Genomic DNA, 22,185 nt, shown 5'->3' with positions numbered 1-22,185 from the left:
CTCTGATGGGGTCCTGAGCCCTGGAGGGCAGGAGTCCACCTCCAGGCACACAAAAGAAGTTGTACAACTTGTGATCAGTGTAGACACAAAGTCTGGCTTCACTTCCTGGAAATTACTTGTGTAATCCTATAAATGACTGATGAACAAAACAGAGAAAGGTTCACTATTACAGAGGGAGTGGAAAATACCTAGGAAGGACACAAAGGGACAGAATTCAGACTCTAGGATGACAGGACATGGGGTACCAAATATGCTCACCATTCATTCCTAGAGCAAGAAACACATCTGAGTAGCTGGGCACTGTCTGTAGGAAACACTCACTTGAGTGCCCTGCCTCTGTGAGACCCCATGCAGCACCCCTCTAAGCAGGTGGTGCACAGCAGGAGGCCAGCCTGGGCAAGAGCAAAAGGGCATAATACAGGCCTCTGCACATTTCCAGCCTCCCTCTGTTATTTCCACCCTCACTGGTGAGGCTGTTTTCAAGACCGTCACAGAGCAGCCAACCTCTTCACAGCACTGGTGCTCTGGGGTAGCAGTACAAGCTAGCGGAGGCAGGCAATTAGCAAAGCCCTCTCCAGATCTCATCCATCCTAGTGTCTGAGGTGAACATTTTACCAAGGTGGCCAAGAAGCTCTAGAGGGATTATTGCAGTTTACCCTCAGAGGAGAGCTTTAGAGACATGGAGGTTTCCAGACACAGTCAATGGGATGAAACCTCACTTGCAAAGGTGATCTGAGGAGCGTCCCGGCGATCTGAAGCTTCTTTGGGGACCACACCGCTCTGGCCACCGACCACACTGAACTGTAAACTGGTGTGTGAGCGCCCCCTACAGCTCTCGTCTGGAATGAGCTGCAGGGCAAGTTCTAAAGCCAAAATGTTCTTTACTTACCCTCAAACTTTCAAAATATTTAAAATCAAAAGACTTTTGTTTAACACAAGTACCCAGTGAGACAGCTCAAACTGTAAGCCCCTTGTTTGTCTTTCCAAAGCCTTTAAACTAGGACAAAATGGAATTGTGTTTTCAGCTTTGTTTTTGTTCCATTCCCCAGGTCGGTGAAACTCCTTGTCACAGCTGACGTGGAAATATTTTTGTTCAACTTGTGACTCCCTAAGACGGGGAAGTCTGGGCTCAGTGGTACCCCACCCACCTGACTCCTAGCAGAATTTCTGTCGACCCTCCTTTTCCACTCAAGGCTCAGGCCAAAGCTCCCCATCACTTCAAGCCTCTGTCCCTTTTGCTAGGCTTGTTGCTAAACCAAGCAGCACTGGGCAGAAATGAAGGATTCAGTGGAGGAAGACAGCAGGCAGGAGCTGGTTCCATTGAATCAGAGGACAGAACACATCGTTCTGCTGCCCAGGGCCAAGACCTCAAGGAAACATTTCTCCTCCCATCCACACTGCTGCAGGCAAAGGAGTAAGAGAAAGCAGATGACCTGGCCCTGAGAAAGGGAAATGCCCAGTGGTGCTGGGGTGGCCAAGGAAATGGAACAGGAAAGATCCAAAAATGCTGAAGGAACCATTTCAGAGCCCAACTAGTGAAGGTTTCTTTTGACCTTTCCACATGTGCCTAAGCCAGTGGATTTATTACCTGGCAAGAGTTCTGGATCTCAACCTCCGAGGCCCCAGTGGAGAAGGTCGTGGCTCCAGAGGAGCACAAACCATGGCATGAGGAGCATGGGTGCCTCTTCCCTACCCCCTTCGCAAGGACTGTGTGAAGACAATGACGCCTCTTCATGACTGTGGCAGAGGAAATATGCAAGGTACTGGTGATGCTGCTGCTTCTGTCTTACACTATTGAGAGACAATGCCCAGATCCTACACAGCCCCAGCACCCAGATGAGGAATCAGACACAGTGTTCAGCCCCCCTGTGGTGAGCACAAGGGTACAGATGAGGTGGAGGCAGAGCGTGAGTCTCCTTCCTCTGCCTGTCACAGGAAGCCATTCTGCACTCCACAACATGTAAGGGGGGACAGAAAGTCCTCCCTGGAGGACTGCTGGGCAGCCTTACGTCTCTTTCCCACGAGGCGCTGGGATAGTTTGTTCTGTTCTAAAAGGATGGCCCTCAGGAAGCTGCTGACCTAGGAAAGATGTCACTGAACAGTGGAAGGGTCACACAGGAAGGAGTCTGTGACACACCTTTGCTCAGAGCCTGGGCCCTATGGAGCATGCTAGGACCAAGGGCTCTCTCCTGGCTCTGGGGGCTCAGCACCCTGTGTCCCGGCTGACAGCATCTCTGGGGTCCTGCTGAGCCTAATGCAGCCGCATCCCACAACCAGGGCTGTCTTGCTTCCTGATCACACATGACAACGAATTGGTGAATTAAGGAAGGGTTTCTTTCCTTCTTTCCCCTAAACTGTACCTGGGAATTTCTCCTGTGCTGTCTTTCTGGGCTGTGCAGTGCTGGGACTGTGAACTCGAGAGGAGTTGATGCCCTGTGACTTGAAAACTGTCCTCTGACCACTTCCCCCATGGCTGCTTGGTACCCCTAGCACACACCCGTGTTCCTGCAGCCTTGTGGAAAAGATCGGCCAAGAATGGAAGAATTTCCCTGTCGAGTTAAACAACACCATATGAGGTTCCAGAGAGGGCTGGCAGGGAGGCCAGGGTGTGGGCAGGGAAACAGTGATAAGCTCCAAGGTGGAGGCTCCGGGCAGGGAGGGGATGAGTGGCCTGCAGCTGGGGGAAGGAAAGTTGGGGCATGCACGGCCTCAGGCTGGAAGGTGCTGAGACAGTGGAAATGACCCCACCCACGCCTGGAAACAGTGGCTTTTTAGAAAGATGGGAGGTGAGTGGAAAGAACAGAAGGGACACTGCCTCCCAGCAGCAGGCATGCAAGGAAGGGGCCTGGGAAGAGAAGGAAGTGGGGCAGGAAAGGATTGTCGGGCTCGGTGAAATCCTCCTGAAGGGAAGTTATCTTCAACTCAGCTCCCTCACTGTGGGCACAACTGGGCCACAAAAGCCACTTGTGTGACTTATGGCTCAGTGTGCAGGGGCAGGACAGTGGCCCACACACAGGGCAGCCTGTGTGAGACAGGCCTGAGCACCCTAATTGTTCCTGCTGTCCGTGCTGCTCTGCCCCGAGGTTAGAGAGGCTCAGCTGGCGTAGAGTCGGGCAGCCACAGCCCACACACACACATGCATGTGAAAACACACATACACACCTGTTACTGGAGACTCACCATCTAGCAGACCCTGCTGTCAATGCAGCTCTGTTCACCTTATGGAGGAGCAGTGTGGACCGTGTTCTAGGCAAACCCAGCATCCTAACCCCAGGCCACTCATGTCTGGGGTTTGCACTCATGTCTGGGGTTTGCTCTCATCGTTCCCTGTGCTATTTAGGGTCTTCCCAGCTCCCTCTGGTCACCCTGTGAGACCTCAGCACAGTGGCTACCCTATGACACAATTACCCCTGCCCCCTTCCACCAGTGTTCCTTCTCTTCTCAACCTACTGCCCCTCGTGGGCACCATGAGGTGGGTCACAGACAATGAAAGTCACCAGCCCTCTTACTAGGTGGCCACAGCAGCATATAAGCACAGGACAGGCTAGAGCAAACCCCCATAGGGAAACAGGGCATCCTGGCAGGAAAGTTTCAGGGGCATCAGGAGTCTCTAGAAGGTCTGTCATGATTCTCAAGAGAAAAGGACTCGTGCTCAGAGGAGAAGCTGCCAAACGCCAGTCCACTCACATCCGCTGCCTGGAAACAGTTTTAACTCGTGCATAGAAAAAACTGCCGTGTATCCCCAAATTAAAGCATTTAAAGACTCTTCTATGCTACAGGCATGATTGCCTTTAGCATATGTGAAGCATATGGTTCCCGCCTGGGAACATGCGTTCCTCAAGGTAGCGGTTCCTCCAGGTAGCGCCGCTGAGATCAGAGGTCCTGCCTTCATACAGGTGGGACCAGCACTAAAAGGGCTAAAGTGTTAAATGACTAGGAAAGGCTTTGCATTCTAGGACTCTTGCATGCTTGCCCTGCAGTTGTACTGCAAAGCAGGGTGATTCAAACAGCCAGGAAACCCTTTCTCCTGTCGCCCCACCCCTACCCCACTCCCAGGAGAGGCCTTCTGCTGTAACAGCTAGACATCGCCACCACGTGGCTAGATGTCTGAATGACAGCCTCCCGGCCCCTTGAGCTTAATGGCCCTGGGTGCCCAGGATTGGAAACCTTGCGTCTTCTATAAGGCCCATCCTCCTTAATCCCATTTTCACTGTGGGTCCTGCAGCACCTGGGTCTGGATATGACTCCCTGTGGGTGCAACACCAAGGCTCAACATTCTTGGGTTTTTGTTTGTTTTGGTTTTTTGAGACAGGGTCTCACTATGTAGTTGAGACTGACCTGGAACTCACTATGTAGCCCAGGATGGTCTGAGCTCACAGCAATCCTCTTGCCTCAGCCTCCCGCATGCTGGGATTATAGGCGTGCACCACTACGCCCTGCTAGGGCTCAACATTCTTTAAGTGAAATGGTTTTGGATAGTGGTTGAAACAAGATGCATGGAGTCTGAGGGGAACAGATGTCAACCAGGGATAAGACTCTGGGGTGTGCCCTGAGCTGGGGGGACCAGCACTGCACTACACAGCCCCCATGCACCCAAGAATGCTCCCCACCCCACCTGACAGACCCAGCTACACCTTCAAGGCTACAAAGCTAAGGACCTTAGGTCTCCTCCCGTGCAAAGGGCAGCAGCCAGGAAGCTAGACAAAGTCCATTTTCCCATCTATCTGATGCCATGCCATGCCTCCTTGATTACCACCTCTTCCAGCTTCCTGGGCTTCTGTCTTCCTTCCTGTCTACATCTCCCAACTCCCCTTGGCTGCAGAGAATAGCCAGGTATGTGAGGCTGCAGGGCCAGTTACACAATTTGGAACCAGTGCAAAATGAATATTCTGGACTACAAAGGCAAGGATGGAGGCTGTTCACCAAGCACAAGGCTACGCTGCACAGTGTCCCAGACCCCGCCTTCCTCAGCAAAGGAAAGGCAGGTCAGTGTCACTTCAGCCCAGTACCCCCCTTGCTGACTCCGGCTTTGTTGGTGCCAGTGACTTCAGTCTTCGTGAGAGCTACTAGCAATGAGCCTGAGTGATGCACCTGAGTTCCCACTGGTTGTGGACACTTTGCCTATCCTGCTTTCTGGCCAGAAGCAATACTACACTTGGCTACAGGACTTTGGAAAGCACTTCATTGATTTCCCAGAGATCAAACAAGTCTATAAATCTCAACAGGCTTCCAGGACCCTGCCAGGATGGCATCAAGGGCACCCCTGCAGACTTTGGTCTGGACACCTGGTGGAGAACCTGGCGATGCCATGAGTCCTAGAGTGGCAGGACCAACCACTGTTACACTGCTTCTCAAACTCCAGCATGCATTTCAACCCTCTGCGGCCTCTCAGAGCACAGAGCTGCTCACTCTGGAGGGTTGAGTGCAGCACAGGAAGTCTCCTCTGTGTGTTCTCCAGGGACCCCAATGTTTCTGCCCCAGGACTCCACTGTGACAGGCACAGTCAAAGATGATAACCTAGTCCCTCCGGACCACCTGCTGAGGGTCTTGGGGAAGGGTTGAACCTGAAGGATACCCATCTGAGGGGAATTTAAGACTAGTTTCTTGCAAATGGAGCTAGGAGGAAGGAGAGCCTGTCAATTTCAGGAGAAAGAGTAGTGAAAAAGAAACATAATTTTTATCTCACACACACAAATACACAGCTTTAGCCACCCTAGGAGCTGGTGAAACAAATCCATTTTTAGACTCCTCTGTTTTCCAGAGTCCTGCAGCTGGGGTTTCCTGAAGAGGGCAACCCTAGGACCTCACAGCCCTGAGCCTATGACCCCACCACTTGCATGGAGAGGGTCCCTGAAGCTGCCCGGCAGCTGCCCTGGCCCAGATGCCCACTGCAGAAGACAGCCTGCGCCCAGTGGGCCACCGCTGGAAAGCCATGTCCTGGAACCTTCACTGGCAGCACTGGCAGTCGCTCCTCCTCCTCACCCCTGGGCTGTGCCTGGAGGCCAGGGAGGCCAGGTGAATTCAGTGTCCTGCAGGTGAGGGTTCTGGGGGAGGCGGGGCCCAAAGCAGGAAGGTAGTCATGGGTCCTGTCCTCAGACTGTACCTGGCCTGCTGGGTGGCCCCACAGGCATGCACGTTGGAATCACTGTGGGGGGACCTGTCTCTACACCCCGGTTTGCTCTTTGATCCAGGTCCGAAATACAGGGAGCCTCGTGTATACACCTGGCTTGTTCTTCTGAGCACAGCCTTCACCCCAGCTCACTATGCCTGCCTGGAAGATTCGTCCATCGGCCTCCACACTGGACAGGGGTCCCCCAGAGTCACCCTGAAAGGAGAGAGTTCCATGCATGAGGTCCCACCCAGCCCTTCCCAGCACCACAGCCCCCACCCCTCCTGGGCCCACCTGCCTCAGCCCACACACCTGGCAGGCATCCACGCCCCCACTGAGGAAACCCACACACATCATGCGTGGGGTGATCTGCTGTGGCAGCAGGTCCTCACAAGTTGTCTGGTTGATGACCCGGATCTCACCCTTCTGCAGGATGGGTGCCCCAGTGCCTGGGGAGAGGACAGGACAGAGTGGACTCAGGCACGCAGCTCCTCAGGGAGCCATGCCGCGTGAGCAAAAGCTCCTTGAAGATGCTCCCCACGGGCATCAGTTAACCAACAAGTCCTGGAAACAACTCAACACCCAAGACTGACAAGCCTTAGTAGGTGGTGCACCTGCGTGTTGGCTATGAGGCAGCCCCAGAACACAGCAGCTCTGAAAAGCTGGGGAGCTGTCAGACTTGTAAACCAAGGTGAGCTGGGGTGCAGCTCAGGAGTAGAGCACTTGCCTAGCATGCATGAGGCCCTGAGCACCCCAAAAACCAAAAAAGCACCAAATATGGGGCATGGGGACAACAGCAGGAAGATAAAAGTGCACCAGTGCCACCGCCATTAGGTCAGGTCTGTTCCTCGGCAGCGTGCTATGTGGGCGTTCTCATGGTGCTCCCCATGTCTCCCACAGGCGGTTCCCTGGCCTGATGGGAAGCTCACCTCCCTCTTGCGTGTGCCCCCAGCCTGTGACCCAGATGGCCTTGCCGGTAGGGAAGACGTGGGTGGTGTCGGGCAGGCAGATGGGCCGCACCACGGCACTGTACTCAGCCGGATTCTTCAGCTCCAGCAGGGCGATGTCATAGTCAAAGGTGAAGTCATTGAAGGAGGGGTGTGGGATGATGCGTTTGAGCTCATGCTCCTGCACCCCGGTGGCCGTGCGCTGGCCCTGGTCCAGCAGACCCAGGAAGGCCGTCCACTTGGTGGGGTCCGAGTACCTGGGAGGGAAAGGAGGGGCAAGGCTGGGTGAGGACCCGAGGGGAGCAGTGTCACCCCATCACATGCTCCCCACTACTGCCATCCAGCACCCACAGAGACCTGAAAGCAAGGCTCTGCTTGCTGTGGCTGGATCCTCAAAAACCATGAGCCAAGACAATGCTCTTCTCTTTATAAACTACCTCAGAGACTTGGCAAACCAACATGCTCAGCCTCTGGCTCTTTAGGTCTACACAGCCACCAGCAGCAGAGACCAGGTGGGAAGATACACATGACCCCCAGGTGTTGCCAGGCAGCTGGTAACCGTGGACAGGCAGAGCTGACGAAGACGCACTGACAGAGCTGACGAAGTGCAGTCTTCCCAAGGACTGCACCTTCCCAGCCCACAGGCCGAATTCAAAACACCATACCCTGGGACCAAGGCTGTGGGCACATGGTTCTGGCACAGCACTGACCATGTGCATGTGAGTGGATATGCGTAGGCACACGCGTGTGAGTGTGGTGTCTGTGTGTGTGTGTGTGTGTGTGTAACAGATTTAATCCCCACCAGGCAAGTCTGCGAAGTGCAGGAACCAAGTTTTATTCATATTCCTCTCCTGGTGCTAGTAGTAACAGTGGATGGTGAATAGATTAATTGCACTTTACTTTCTTCGCAGTGCAGGGGCTGGAACCCAGGGCCTTGAGTTTGCTGGGCAAATATTCCACCACAGAGCTACACCTCCCACTGCAACTGCACTATTAATTAGCAGAAAGAAGACTGATGATCAACATGAAAAATGAAACAACGAAGCAAAGAGAGAAGGGCAGGAGCGAACAAGGGCCTGGATTGAATCCCTGTCCTCTAGCCAGACCTACCGAGTGCCAAGAGATAGAGACACTGCAGTGCCAGAGGGCACACTGAGTGTCCACATCTTGGTTTCTAGACCCCATCCCCTGGTAAAAGTGTGCCTCAGGAGCCGGGCATGGCACATGCCTGTAATCCCTGAGTTCAAGGTCAGCCTGAACTGCATAGCAAGACTCTATCTTAATAAAAATAGTGTGTCTTGGAAAAACAACTGATTCTAGGACTGGGACAGAGAAAGTACAAGAGGGATCTAAAGAGCCTGATAGTTGTAGAAAGCAAGGAAGTGACCCAAAACTTTTTTTTTTTTTGAAAGACCAGAGCATGTGACACAGAAGCCAACTTAGAAAAGCTCCCAAGTGGTCAATTCTAAAGCAGTTCGAGCCACACAGTAAATATCATGCTGTTGGATTGCACCCCAAATATAAAGCCTATACGAACATAAGTAAATGACCGAACAAATACAAGAGAAGGACCAACCTTCTTTATAGAAAAGTTCTAAATTGACTCACTTCCAAAGATGGGCATACAGAAGGGAGAAGCATTGCTTCACGGAGAGAAAAGCCAGCGAGTATGATCCCTAAGCCAAGGATAACAAGTAGATTCACTGCAGGGAGCTGCACAATGTCACTACCTGCTGATATGATGGGACAGTCTTCCCAGACATTCCTCGCCTCAGTCCAGAACAACCTCAGATGAGCCCCACAGGAGGACAGTCTATAGCACATGTGGTCTCGGGACTGACCAGAAGTCTAAGAAAGTCCCAGACCACAGGGCACTGGGGACAGGCAAGGAGATGCAGGGTGCCACCCTGGCCTGCTTCTTGGAGAGGAGTAACGTTTGCATTAGGCCTGGTGAGTCTGGCCAATATGCAAGGGACTGGTGCTAGTTTCTTATATTAACACTGAGGGGCTCTGGGTAAAGAGTACACAAGACTTCTCCACTACCTTTGCAATTTGTCCGGGTTCTGAGATTAAAATGTATTTTTAAAAATTCTTAGGGAAGCTCCCATAAGCTCCCAAAAGAAAGGAGAATCATTTCTGCCCAGATGGTACTGAACGTGACCAGAGAGAAAGGAGAATGCTCTTGGGCTGGAGGAGAGTGAAAGACAAAAGCCCTGAGAGGCCAGAGAGCCTGGTAGGCCAGGAGCGAAGACACACAGTGCCCCAGCCCCACACCCAGCCACCTGTTCCTGCCGCTCCTCTGGCCTCTCAAACCCTGGTGCCTGGGACACCAGTGTGACAAGGCTTGTGCCTACTGTGTGCCAGGCACAGCACTAGGTGTTTTGAGTTTGTTATCAGCTTTAGTTATCAGCATCACATGGCCAGGGAGGAGCCCAGCACCTAGGAGTCCAAATAACCTCTCTAAGGTCATCTGCATTCAGCAGGCCAGAGCTGGAACCCAGATCCAAAGCTCCCAAGGAGCCATGAAGCGCAGAGACTGACCAAACAGGCTTCGGAACTGTCACACCTGGGCATAGGTCTGGCCCTGCCACTCAGCTATATCAACCCCAAGCAAAAGCCCTCACCTCCCTGAGTCTGCAACCGTGGGGATAAGAGCGGACCTGCCTAGCTTGTTAGTGCCACAGGCAGTGAGCACCTAATAAAAGGAAGTTTTCTGGAATATCTGCTACTCTACTGCCCTGACCAGGTGCCAGCCCACCCTGGCATCACCCCGATACCTACTTGAAACTGCTTTCATCCACAAAGCAGTGCGCCGCCGAGACCAGCCAGTTGGGAGAGATGAGCGAGGCCCCGCAGACATGGCCGTGGCCCAGGGCATGGAGGCTTACCTGCCAGGGCCACTCGCCTTTCTCGGCGTCTGTGCCCCCGACCACCCGAGCCCGTTTGGTGAATGACTGCAGCCCACAGTCTGCAGAGGAGACAGAACCCAAGCACAGGCGAGTCAAGGTGGGGCTGCTCAGCCCCCAGGAGAAGCGCTCAGCACAGTGGAACTCTGAGTATGGGGGCAATGAGCTCAGAGGCGGGGCTTTTGGAAGGCAATGTGATCCTGAGGGCTCGTAGCTGATTCGCTGTGGGCGGTGGGGTCTGGCTGGGAGAGGTGGTCACAGGGGCGAGACCTGGAAGGTTTTTTCTCATCTGTCTGCTTCTGGGTCTCCATAACCTGAGCAGGTTTTCCTGCACTCTGGCCCCCTCTCTTGTGCCATTTTCTGCCTCGGAACCAGCTGGCTGACCATGGACCATGAGTCCCAATAAACCTGTCTTCCTTGAAGCTGTGGGTGTTGGTTACTGTGTCACAGTGACGAGAAAGTAACCTAGACAGCTTTCTCCAGGACACAGCTGGCCCATGGAGCCATCTCTGCCCAGTTGGCAAAGTCATCCTGTCTTGCAGCCAGATGGGCCCTCTCTCTCCGTACAAAGCCAGGTGAATAACCTCTGGATACACTCAGGTAAGTGTGCATCGAACAACCCCTGAACCACACACCGCAGCCCTGCTCACCACAGTCTTTTTCATCCGAGCCGTCGCTGCAGTCTCTCTTCCCATCACATTCTGGGTTGCCCTTATTCACACACAGCCCGTTGTGGCAGTGATAGGTGTGGCTGGTGCAAGTGACAACACTCACTGTTCAGGGAGGAGGACGGGAGGAGGGAATCAGCTGCTCTGCTGAGGCTGGAAGCCAGAGGCAACAGGAAGCCCACCAGGACCCACCCAGGCCCACCCTTCACTCAGGCCTGCCCCGCCAAGGCACCCAGACCCACTATCCTTTCAGCTCTGCAACAGGCTCTCCACTTTCTGAAGCTTACTCCCCACGGGTGCTTTTTTTCACTGCACTTCACAGCTGTGCTTATCAACATGTGAGCATGCTGCACATGAGTGTGCTCAGGTGAGAGTAACCCTGTGCCCCACGGAGGGCAGGCAGGGCTGGGACTCACCAGTGCCACACGAGGCCTCATCAGAGCCGTCCCCACAGTCATCCTTCCCGTCGCACTGCTGGTTCTTTGGGAGGCACTTCCCACTGGAGCACTTGAAGGTCCCCTCGGGACACGCTGGGGAGGCGCAAGACCTTACTCCCAGCTGGCCTGCCTGGGCCACCCATGCCCACCCACGCCCACCCCACCGCACCCCACTCACTGCATGCCAGCTCATCGCTGTTGTCCCCGCAGTCGTTCACACCATCGCAGACCCAGAACAGTGGTTTGCATAACTTGTTCTTGCACGTGAACTGGTGGCTGGGGTTACAACCTTGGGACGGTAGGGTGAGGGCAAGCATCAAACCCAGTCTGGCCTGGAGAAGCCGGGGTCCCCACTGGGGATTTTTTCCATCCTGGGGCTGCCAGGAAGGCACCCACCCGACTAGCTGCGGAAGCCTCCCAAGGAGCTGAGATTCCCAGCTCCCAAGGCAGGGCCTGCGGGGAGGCACTAGGGGGCCCTGCACAGTGTGGGGGCGAGACACTCACTGCAGTTCTGTTCGTCGCTGTGGTCTGTGCAGTCCGCCCAGCCATCGCAGCGCAGGTCCCTCCGGATACAACGGCCCGTGCCACACGTGAACATCCCGGGGCAGGCTGCAGGATGGGCAGCCTGAGTTCAGCCTCCCTACCACACTGCGGATGTCAGAGCCGGGCGACTCCTACACCAGCCCTCCGGCCAGTGATGGCTGCACCCCAGCTCCAGGGCCCGTGGAGGGGACTGCATCAGAGACCCTCTGCCCTATGTCCTCTCCTCTGGGTGCCAGTCACCCAGCCTATGACTCAAAGGACAGCAGCAGGGCAGGTCTATGATGCACGGGTCATAGCCAAGTGCAAAAGGGCACCATGCACTTCCTTTGGGCCAAGATAATTCCCACATTTCAGTGTTTCTGAAACTTGAAGGCGTCTGCCAAACATGGGCAGCAGGCCCAGGGCCACTATCACACATGCACCTTGGTCACAAGCATGATTTTAGATCGAAGGTATCTGCATCTCCAGTTACCCTTTCAGTCAGCCATGCAGTTGAATTTTAACTTCAATGTGGATTCCTACACAGAGTTAAAATGTCCTCTAAAGGGCCTTTCATTCTGAGATGCAGGGTTGAAATGTAAAAAATTACAGGCTGAGCATCTTTCATCCAAAAAATCCAAAAGTCCCGATTGCTCCAAAATCTGAAATGTTTGAGCACTGATAAGAGGACACAGTGGAAAGTTCCACAGACCAGAGGTGATGAATTACCCTCAAACAGGTGCACTAAAAATAGTGTTGCCTTGGGCCAAGTGCGCAAGGTACACAGGAAACAGAAATGAATTCCATGTTCAGAGGTGGGTCTCTTCTCCAAGATATCTGTGTATACACGAATATTCCAAACTCCAAAGATATCTGAAATCGGAAGCACTTCTGGTCCCAAGCACTTCAGATAAAGAATCCTCAAACTGTGTTATATACACCAGCAAACTGCATGCAGCCAACAGTGTCATATAATGTTCCAAGCCTATAGTATTAAAACTGACAGTGCTAAAAAGCCACAAGGACAAGAATGGATATTAAAGTCGCAGTGATACCAAGCCAAAGGGCCAGAGGGCTGCAGGAACTCGAGGACAGTCCTCTGCGACATCCTCCCTTGGGGATGCATTCCTGAAAGTCGTGGTGCATACCAGCACTTGCTGTCAGCCTTTTTGTTTTATTTTATTTTATTTTTCCATGATGAGGATTGAACCCAAGGTCTTCACATTGGGCTACATTCCCAACCCCCTCCTCCTTTTTTGGTGGTACTGGGGATCAAACTCAGGACCTTGTGCTTACAAGGCAGGCTCAGTGCCGCTGAGCTAAATCCCCAGCCCCAGCCCTTTTTTGTTTTTGTCTCACTAAACTGCCCAGGCTGGGATCAAGCTTTCTCAATACTCCTGCCTCAGCCTCCCAGTGTGCTAGATTACAGACACATGCCATGAGGTCCAGATCCTGTCAGTTGTTTGTTTGTAGTTTGTTCTGAAACAGGGTCTCACTATGTTGTCCAAGCTGGCCTTGAATTTCTGCCTCAGGCTGCCAAGTGCTGGGATTGCAAGCAAGTGCCAACATACTGCCACCATATCCAGCCTTGTCAACTTTTAAATAAACTCAAGAAAGATAAAATTTTCCTCAAAAAGCTGCTAGAGTGACACACATCTACACTCTCATACCTGACAACCTAGAAAGCACAGTGCTGATGAGACACAGAACAGCCCCTCACCCCCTCCAGCCATGGGTACTCACGGTCCCTGGAGTCATAGGAGAGGTACTCAGCGAGGAACCCTGTGTCGGTGTAGGAGTGATCCGAGTGGAAGTGAACCGTGATCTTGCTGCTCCTGCTGATAACGACAAACTGGGGCCTCTCTCCACAGTACCTGGGGGAGATCGCAAGCGTGAAGGGGCGGCTAGGAGCTTGGGCCTGGGGTACCCGGGACCCGGTTCTCCCAACCTCCAGCCCATGGTGGCAGCCCTACCCCCCAGGGCTCACTTCTCCCCGTTGATTTCCATGTAGTCCTTGGAGCAGGTGCCCAGCCCCACGTTGGGCTCCAGCAGGAAGAAGTATTTGAAGCGCAGTTTCACATTTTGGTTATGGGGCACCTGGACAGAGGGTGGGACAGCATGGAGCAGGGCACACCGCAGTGGCCCCCAGTGTATGGGGCGCATTCCAGGGAGCCTGATGACTCTGACAGCACTGAACCCTGTATATTCTATGGTACATCTGTACCTACGACAAATGTTTCTTTGGGGTTTTTTAAACTTATCTTTTAATTCAGGGGTCCTCAACCCTAGGCCATGGACCAGGACTGGCTGGTGGCCTGTTGGGAATCAGGTCGCATAGTGGGAAGTGAGCGTCAGGCAAGTAAGAGAAGCTTCACTGTATTTACAATCACCCCCCACCACTGAGCTGTCTGTCAGCTCTGAGGTGGGATCAGATGCTTGTAGGACCTTGAACTGCACATTCAAGGAACTGAAGTTGTGGGCTCCTCATAAGCACCTAAGGCCTGATGATCTTGGGGGGGGGGAGCTGAGGCAGTGATGCAGGTGCTGGGGGACATAATTACTATGCATTACAAACATAAGTGATAAAAAAAGAAACTAAACCCCACCCCCATTCCAGGAAAAATTGTCACCCATGAAACTGGTCCCTGTTTACCTAAAGGAAGCACTTCTGGCCACTCTTTGGCCTATCCTAATAGCCAGAATCAGGACTCTTGAGCTCGGGGCCTTCACTTAGGAAAACAAAGGCTCCCGGAACATACATAAGTGCCACACAAGGTGGATGCGTGGCACAAAGGGATGACTCCATCCCAGGCAGAATGTAACAGAACAGATCGAGACGTCACACTGCTCAGAACAATGCACAGCTTAACACTTGTGAACTGTTTATTTCTGGAACTTTCCATTTAATGTTTTGGGGCTGTGGTTGACCATGGCTAGGTAAAGCTATGGAAAGTGGAACTATGAATAAGAGAGGGACACTGGTTTGGAGAGATGAGACATCACTAGGATGGCACCGTGGGCACCGAGAGGCACTCGTCTTTCTCCCGTCTCACAAATGCTTCCTTGGGGTTCACACTCATCCTGTGCCGCCATCCTGACACCACCTCAGACACCCCCACCTCACTGTGCCAGGAGAGGCTGAGGCAGTTAAGTGACCGGCCCAAGGTCCCTCAGTCAGTCCCTGACCAGGGGATCACACAGGTGGCCACTTTGGAGTTGATAACGAAGTGAGTCTTTCCTCTCCCTGACCCTCCTCATCTGCTGCGCTGGGGCACCCGCCTCTCCTCCCCTCACATATACCCTACCTGGATGTCCCACGTGCAGTTGATGTTGGGTGGGTAGTGACCAGGGTAATACGGGGTGCTGAATGTCCCCTGGGGTTCACGCAAGGAGCCCCCACAGCCTGTAAGGAAAGGCAGGAGAAGGGGTGAGGACCAAGGTCAGGTGAGCTGGGCGGGTGCCTCTGTGCTGAGACCTCCTGCTGCCCCTGGGCACCTGGACGCTGGGAAGCTCACTTCTAGGAAGTTCAAAGCAGGGGACACACTGGCTCATGATTCAGGCTGTCTCCGAACAGGGTCAGCCGGCCAGCGGCAGGGTGAGTCGACAACCTCCCAGGCTCTGGTCAGCTCTAGGGCCTGTTCCTTCTCTGCAATCTGGACCCCGCCCTTCTTACTGGTCATCTTGGGCAGCTGGAAGAAGGAGGCGTCAAAACCAGGATGCCGCCGCTCTGTATTGGTGATCAGAGTGAGGAGCAGGACGTTCTGGGAGGAGAGGAAGGTCAGGTTGTAGGAGGGAGGGTAGGCGCCACACAACCTGCGGGCAGAGGGACAGGGAGTCAGCAGGACACACTCAGCCTGCACAACCCCACTCGCTCAGGACCCAGAAGGCCCTCTGCGCACCCTGGGCCTGAGCACTAAGGCCAAGGGTGGGGTCTTAGAGCCCCTGGTCAGTACCCCACCACCCCCAACACAAGGCCGGGACCAGGGTTGAAGCCTGGGTATCTGTGTGTGTAAAGCAGCAGAGCCTTAGGGACAAAGGCCTAACAGGACCTACGAAGTAAATTCCAGGTTGAACAACAATATAAATAGCAGTAACAACTAACACTTTAGAACGTGCTAGGCATAGTTCTTGGTGATTTTTTTCTACCTTTTTTGTTTTGTTTTTTTCTTTTTTGTGGATCAGATTAGGGCCTCATACATACAGCACTCTACAACTAAACTAACCCACAGCCTCTTAGGGCTTTTATATCTATTAAGTCCTAATCTTTGTAACAATTCTACAAAGTAAATACTATTGTCTCCATTCCACAGATAAGAACATGGAGGCAAAAAGAGGCCCAAGATTCCACAATTAGCTCCAGGCATGGTGGTCCATGCCTATAATCCCAGCACTCAGAAGGCTGAGGCAGGAGGATCACTTGAGTTCTAGGCCAGCCTGAGCTACATAGGGAGACCCTGCCTCAAAACACAAAACAAAACACAATTAGTAAGTGGCAAGACTAGAATCAAACTCAGTCATTTAGGCTCCAGAGACCACAGCTAATGTCTGAGTCATCTGCCACTAAACAATGCAGCATTGCAACCACTACAAATGAGGCTGATTGATTTGTTTTTTGTTTGTTTGTTTTTTCCTTTCTTCAGGTCCTGGGATCGAACACTCAGGACCTTATGCTTACATGGCAGCATGGCGCCACTGAGCTAAATCCCCAGCCCTGAGGCTGATTGACTGGGAAAAGCCAAGAATAAAAATCCTATTTCTAAAGAAACACATAAATACATAGCAAAAAAAGTCTGAAGAATATACATAAGAAATGTAACAATGGTTGCCAGTCATGCTGGTATACACCTGTAAATCCCAGCACTCTAGAAGGCTGAGGCAGGAGGATCAACAGTTTAACTCAACCTGAGCAATACAGTGACTTAGTGAGACCATGTCTCAAAATTTTTTAAAAAGCTGGTTTGAAGGCCCTGGATTCAGTCTGCAAGAAAACACACACACACACACACACACACACACACACACACACACACACACACACACACACAAGTGAAATTTCCTAGGTAATGAGTAGCAAGGTAATGAGTGACTTTCACCCTCCTTCCAAGTGTTGATTGCTACTTCTTTCCTTTGGGGCTGTGGACTCCTTTGCTGTGTGACAGTAAATTAAAGAGATGGGAAAGGTACTCAGTCAAAAATCCTAGCTGCTAAGTTGTAACAAAAGATGGTTTGGTCTTGGTTTAGGGCCGAATCAAGAAACGGCTGCCCGACTCCACGGAGCGCCAGAAGCCTCCGGCCTCAATTCAATAGGAAGAGCCTGCCAGGCCCCCACGCCTGGTGGCTGAGGACTATGCTCCGCATCCTGGCACCAGCCAGCAGCAGCTACACTGACTGCACCCTTTTACTTTCTATAATTCTGATGCTCTGATTCTGGGCCTTGCTCACCCTGGACAGACTGTCTTCCAGGGCTGCTGATCCCTAGAAACAGTGAGACTCACCAGCAGGTGCACCTGTCCTATGCCAACCAGCCCATTCAGACTGCACCCCTCCGCTCTCAGTGCTCTTGGGCCATGATCACCCCAGGCTGGGTACCAGAGATCACAATAGCCCAAGTGCCAAGCCCACTATGACAGGTCAGAGTCCGAGCCTCAGCTCAGCTTGCCCTGTCTCCATTCTCAATTAAACCACAATAAAGGTTCTCACCACAGTCCCTTCTGGCTCTCTGCTTCCTCCCCACCTCGAAGCACTGCATGCTGTGCCCTGCAATTTTTACTTTTTTTTCTCTTCATTTTTCCCCCCAGTATGGGTGATTAAACCCAGGGCTCCATCTCCAGCACTGTTTTCATTTTCTAAGTTGCCAGGCTGGTCCTGAACTGCCTCAGCCCCCAAGTGACTGGGATTATAGGTTTGTGCCCACACCCAGCGACAGCTGTCTTCAATGGCAATCACCTCCAGATGTGTGGGCCTCACTCAGCCCGATTATTGACAAGGCCTGCATTCTACACAGCAGCCTCCCATCCGCTCACTCCGTGGTTACAGACGCCAATCCTACTCTGGCTGGACTTGGTGTCTCCAGACCAGAGAAGCTGAGGCATCACCTCTGAGACCCACTGGACCCACGCCAGTTCCTGCCAGCCACCTGGCAGTTTCGCCATGGCCAGGGGCCAAAGGCCATAAAGTGCAGCCCAGCCTATAGCACACTTGGCCCAGAGCCGGACCCTGCTGGGAAGCTGCCCTGCCCCGCCCGCCGCTGCTCCAGGCCACTCACCGAACCACAGCATGGGGCTCCACAGGGCTCAGACTGTTGTACACTGTGACTAGGTCACTGCCCCGCTCGTCACAGGGGGCGACATCAAAGCTGCGGAAGGTGAGGCTCAGCACCAAGCCTGCGTCGCCCCGCAGGGTCCATTGGCAGCGGGCTCGCGCTGGGTAGGGGCTGTCGGGGAAGCCAGGCGTGGTGAAGCGCGTCACCTCCCTGCCCCGGGCGTGCAGGGCAAAACTGCAGCTGTCTGCGCAGGAGCAAGAGCGGCATGGGTGGAGTTGGGTGAGCACCCCAACGCCCAGGGGAGTACACCCCAGACTTGCCCACCCCGAGATATCCCAGGCTTCACCAGACCCGGGGAGGGGGCGGCAGGCAGGGACCTTCTCAAAGGGGACTGCAAGTAAGGAAGGGACGCGCTGCCATCACCAACATCAGACTTTTGGGGACGCCTGCCTGAAGGGGGCCACATCTCTCCTGTCTTCCTCCTGGCAGGGTGGCATGGGATACTTACTGTCCTGGGTCCTCTGTAATATTCTGGGGTCAGTGGCTGAGGAACGAGAAGGAGAATATTTACTCTTATGATCAAGGTCCCCATTCCTGCTTCCTTAGCCTCCTGAGGGAGGAGCCAGCCAGTCAGCACAGTCCTCTCCACACACTGCCCAGGACGGTGTCCCCAGCTCCCCTCCCTGCAGGCTGGTCCTCATGCCCACCCCTGCCTGCCCGACTCACGGAAGGCCACCACCGAGGTCACCATGAAGGAGCTAAGTGCCCGGCCTCGGGGCGGCAGTGTTATTACTCGCTTCTGGGCCATGGCCCGCTCCGCCTCCACCTCCAGGTACTTGGGGATGCTGAATTCTGACCAGTAGTAGGCGATGACGCTGCCCTCACTGGGGAGACAAGGGCAAGCCTGAGGCAAGGCATGGGGATCTGAGGACCCACATTCTCTGGGCCACCCTGGGTCCCAGGCTCTCTGCACCCCCCTTCTGATCCTCAAGCAAGAGATCTTACCCCTCACCTCCTGCTCTCCATCTCTCACCCCCAACCATACATTTTCCAGGCCAGCTCCAGATGAGTAATAGAGGGAAAAGAATCTGGTGTGACTCGACCACTAACATGGGTGCACAGTACCACCCTTCCTGGGACTGTTTTCTGATCTAGGGAGATGAGAGTGTTACCTACCAACCAGCATTCCTGAAGATTCAACTGAAGAAGCAAAATAAAAAGTACTTTGGGGGCCACGCATGGTGGTATGTGCCTGCAGTCTCAGCAGTTTAGGAAGCTGAGGCAGGAGGATCACTTGTGTCCAGGAGTTCAAGGTCAGGCTGGACAAATGGGAACACCATCCCCCTTCTACAGAAGGCTGGGAGTGGTGGGGCGCATTTGTAATCCCAGCACTTGGCAGACTGAAGCATGAGGATCACAAGTTGGAGGCCAATGTGGGTAAAACAGTGAGATGTCTCAAAAAAAAAAAAAAAAAAACAGAGAAAGAGAAAAGGCCTGGGCAAGAGGTCATTGGTAGAGCACTTGTCTACGTGTACAAGGCTTTAGGCTCCATGTCCAGCACCACTGAAAAAAAGTACTTTGAGAACAAAGTTTATTTATTTCTTTTTATGTTTGCATGAAGCCCTCATAGGCTCCCAACTCCCTCAAAGCCAGATTTGGAAAAATAATCACCATACTTCCTGAATGCAGTGCATGGGGCAGGCACTACACTAAGCATTCCATAGGCCTTGGTTCAACTCATCTTAACCATACTGCTCAGAGACAGAAGAACCAAGCAGCTGAGTCCTGAGTTGCCAGCACCCAGGACAGAACAGGACACGCCCTTCGGCCTCATCACAGTGGCCACAAGGCATTTGGTCCCATATAGACACTACACAGATCCCACTCCCAACAGGCCAGGGACCATCCCACCCGGAAGTCGCCTAGCACCCACCTGAAGGCAGTCACGGTGGACTTCCTGTAGTAGGGGCCCAGGATGGGGACCTCGCTGTATAACAACTTCAGCTGAGGGTAGGGCACAAGACTCATGAAAGGGCAAAGCACAGTAATGGGCCCTTCCCCAAGCCCCAACTGCTCCTCCCTTCCTGGGACCACGCCCCTTCCAGCTCACCCCCCAGCTTTAAGGGGATTGGGGGCACCAGGGCTCTGGGCTCCCAGCTGAACTCACCGCTTCCTTCACCTTCTTGGCCAGGTTTATAAACTCGGTGGAGTTTGAGTTTTCATAGGCATCCAGGAAGTTCTCGTTTTTGACCCTCAGGTAGCCATTGAAGACCTTCAGCTCCTGCACGTTCTGGTCTGTGCCAGGCCAGCAGACTGGTCAGGGAAACAGTGCCCCTCCTCCCACGCCACCCTTGTCCTCTACAGGCATCCCAGGGTCACCCGCTGTGGGGCAGGCACAGGCCTGCTGTACTCACACTGGAAGTGCCAGACCAGCAGGCCCACCGTGAGCGAGAGCAAGAGGAAGCCGAACAGCAGGGCCACCAGCACCACCCAGCGCCGGGGACCGCGCTTCTCCACCTGCTTGGCGTTGTTCACAGGCAGGAACTCCACACCTTCCTCGAAGCCTTTCATGTTCTGCATGGAGAGAGGTGCCAGACTCAGAAACTTGCCTATGGCTCCCAGCTCCACGTGGAGAATTCTGGCATCTTGCTGCAGGGGAAGCTGGACTGGGTGGAGATGGGGGCTGCATCCCAGAGCCCGCCACTGTGCACAGCGCCTGCTCCAAGACGTGAACCCCTGCAAGGAAGGTGAGGGCGCCTTCCGGCCACATGTCCCAGCATCCCAGCAGATCGTTTGTTTACACTAAATGAAAGCTGGGTATGGTGGTGCATGCCTGTAAATCCAGCACTTGGGAGGCTGAGGCAGAAGAATTGCCAAAAGTCCGAGGCCAGCCTAGGCTACACAGTGAGTTCAAGGCCTCCCTGAGCTACATAGCAAAACCCTGTCTCAAAAAAAGCCAATGAATGGGGCTGGGGATTTATCTCAGTGGTTCTGCGACCTGCCTTGCAAGCACAAGGTCCTGAGTTTGATCCCCGGCACCTAAACAAAACAAAACAAAACAAAAAAGTCAATGAACCAACCAAACAAATAAATAGAAAAATGAAAACCTACAAACCCAGTCACTCAGGGTCTTATCTGACGCTTGTGTAAACTCAAGAGCAGTGAGACTGGCAATGAGAGCCGCTGTGAGGATGGTTAAGGCCCCACCTGCACCAGACATGGCCCTGTTAATCTGTCCCCATGGTCACCTGGGCCTGTAGCTGTGGGCTGCATGGATACTATCCACTGTGCCTGCTGCTCTGCCCCTGCCAATGTCTAGCCTGCCTCAGCTCCACAGGGCCAATGTGAGACAAACCGCTCCACTTTCCCAACAACCGGTCCTGTCCAGAAGGCCAGTTCTCCACCAAAACCCATACCCATGCCCAGACCCAAGTGTGAAAGCAAACAAAACATCTGACAACAGAAGGGCAGCTTCTTGGTTCCTCCCTGCTGGAGGCACAATATGGAAAGAACGGGGCAGGTGTTCTCAGCCAGTGGCAGACGGGCCAACTTCGTTCCCATAGCTCCCTCCAGCAATGACACACCACCCAGAGAGATGCTGTGCTCTTCTGCTGGGGTGCTCTCCCTTTAACTAAGCAACAACCCCACCCCAAATCACAGGGCACCACTCTCCAGTTTCCTAAAGTGACCCTGACGGTCACTTCACAACCACCTCGTAAGCTTGTAACATTTCCTGACCTGCCACATTCTCACATTGCCTGCTAAGTCCCTGCTAGGAGCCTCCCCTCCCGTGCCAAACTGAGGTATTTCTCCACTTTTGCCTTCCTAGCCATGTTTATGCCTTCCCCTAACATCATACGTGGCAGGTGCCACAGGCATCCACTTAAAACGCATTCCCGATGCCTGCTCTGCATTTGTTTCTGTATTTCTAAATAAGATGCCAAGCCGAGCATGGAGGTGTACACTTGTAATCCCAGAACCCTGGGAAGCTTAGGCAGGAGACGAGGACCACAACTTCAAGTCCAGCGTAGGCAGTTAGGCAACCTAGTAAGACCCTGTCACAAAATAAAAAGAAAAAAGAGCTGTGGATGTAGCTCAGGGTAAGGACGCTGAGTTCAATTCCAAACACTGTGGCAATAATAATAACGTAAATTTATTTTTAAAATTTAATGGAATGGGAATGGAGCTCAGTGCAAAGGCCTTGGGCTCAACCTCCAGTACCATCAAAGGGGTGGGGGGTGGGGTGGCATCTAAAACTTCGGGTGGGGAGTGTAGCTTAGTGTTAAAGTACTTGCCTAGCATGCCTAAGGCCCTCGGTTCAATTCCCAGGACTG

At 53.3% G+C, this 22,185-nt stretch overlaps 1 protein-coding gene across 2 annotated transcripts; it reads right to left on the bottom strand.

Moving 5' to 3' along the window:
• Window positions 1-5,334: 5,334 nt before the first annotated feature.
• St14 (suppression of tumorigenicity 14) lies at window positions 5,335-20,506 on the bottom strand. 2 transcript variants are annotated; one of them, XM_010640095.3, is made up of 18 exons: window positions 20,266-20,506; window positions 20,019-20,146; window positions 19,785-19,855; window positions 18,578-18,735; window positions 18,360-18,395; window positions 17,855-18,095; window positions 15,263-15,402; window positions 14,895-14,992; window positions 13,577-13,686; window positions 13,333-13,463; window positions 11,572-11,676; window positions 11,246-11,356; window positions 11,047-11,160; window positions 10,613-10,735; window positions 9,838-10,024; window positions 7,039-7,313; window positions 6,422-6,558; window positions 5,335-6,325 (listed from the first exon to the last, which is right to left on the bottom strand). In XM_010640095.3, exons 1-18 carry the CDS (start codon window positions 20,429-20,431, stop codon window positions 6,164-6,166), a joined length of 2,493 nt encoding a protein of 830 aa, XP_010638397.1. In that variant the 5' UTR covers window positions 20,432-20,506; the 3' UTR covers window positions 5,335-6,163. The 2 variants fall into 2 exon arrangements, with proteins under 2 accessions (XP_010638397.1, XP_010638398.1); XM_010640096.3 differs by lacking the exons at window positions 19,785-19,855; window positions 20,266-20,506 and having other exon boundaries at window positions 5,338-6,325; window positions 20,019-20,068.
• Window positions 20,507-22,185: the final 1,679 nt, after the last annotated feature.

This window comes from Fukomys damarensis, unplaced genomic scaffold, assembly GCF_012274545.1.
Source record: "Fukomys damarensis isolate Sample0158 unplaced genomic scaffold, DMR_v1.0_HiC HiC_scaffold_16, whole genome shotgun sequence".
Taxonomy (NCBI): domain Eukaryota; kingdom Metazoa; phylum Chordata; class Mammalia; order Rodentia; family Bathyergidae; genus Fukomys; species Fukomys damarensis.
The sequence above is the reverse complement of the archived record's forward strand: the minus strand, read 5'-3'. Positions and strand labels throughout refer to the sequence as shown.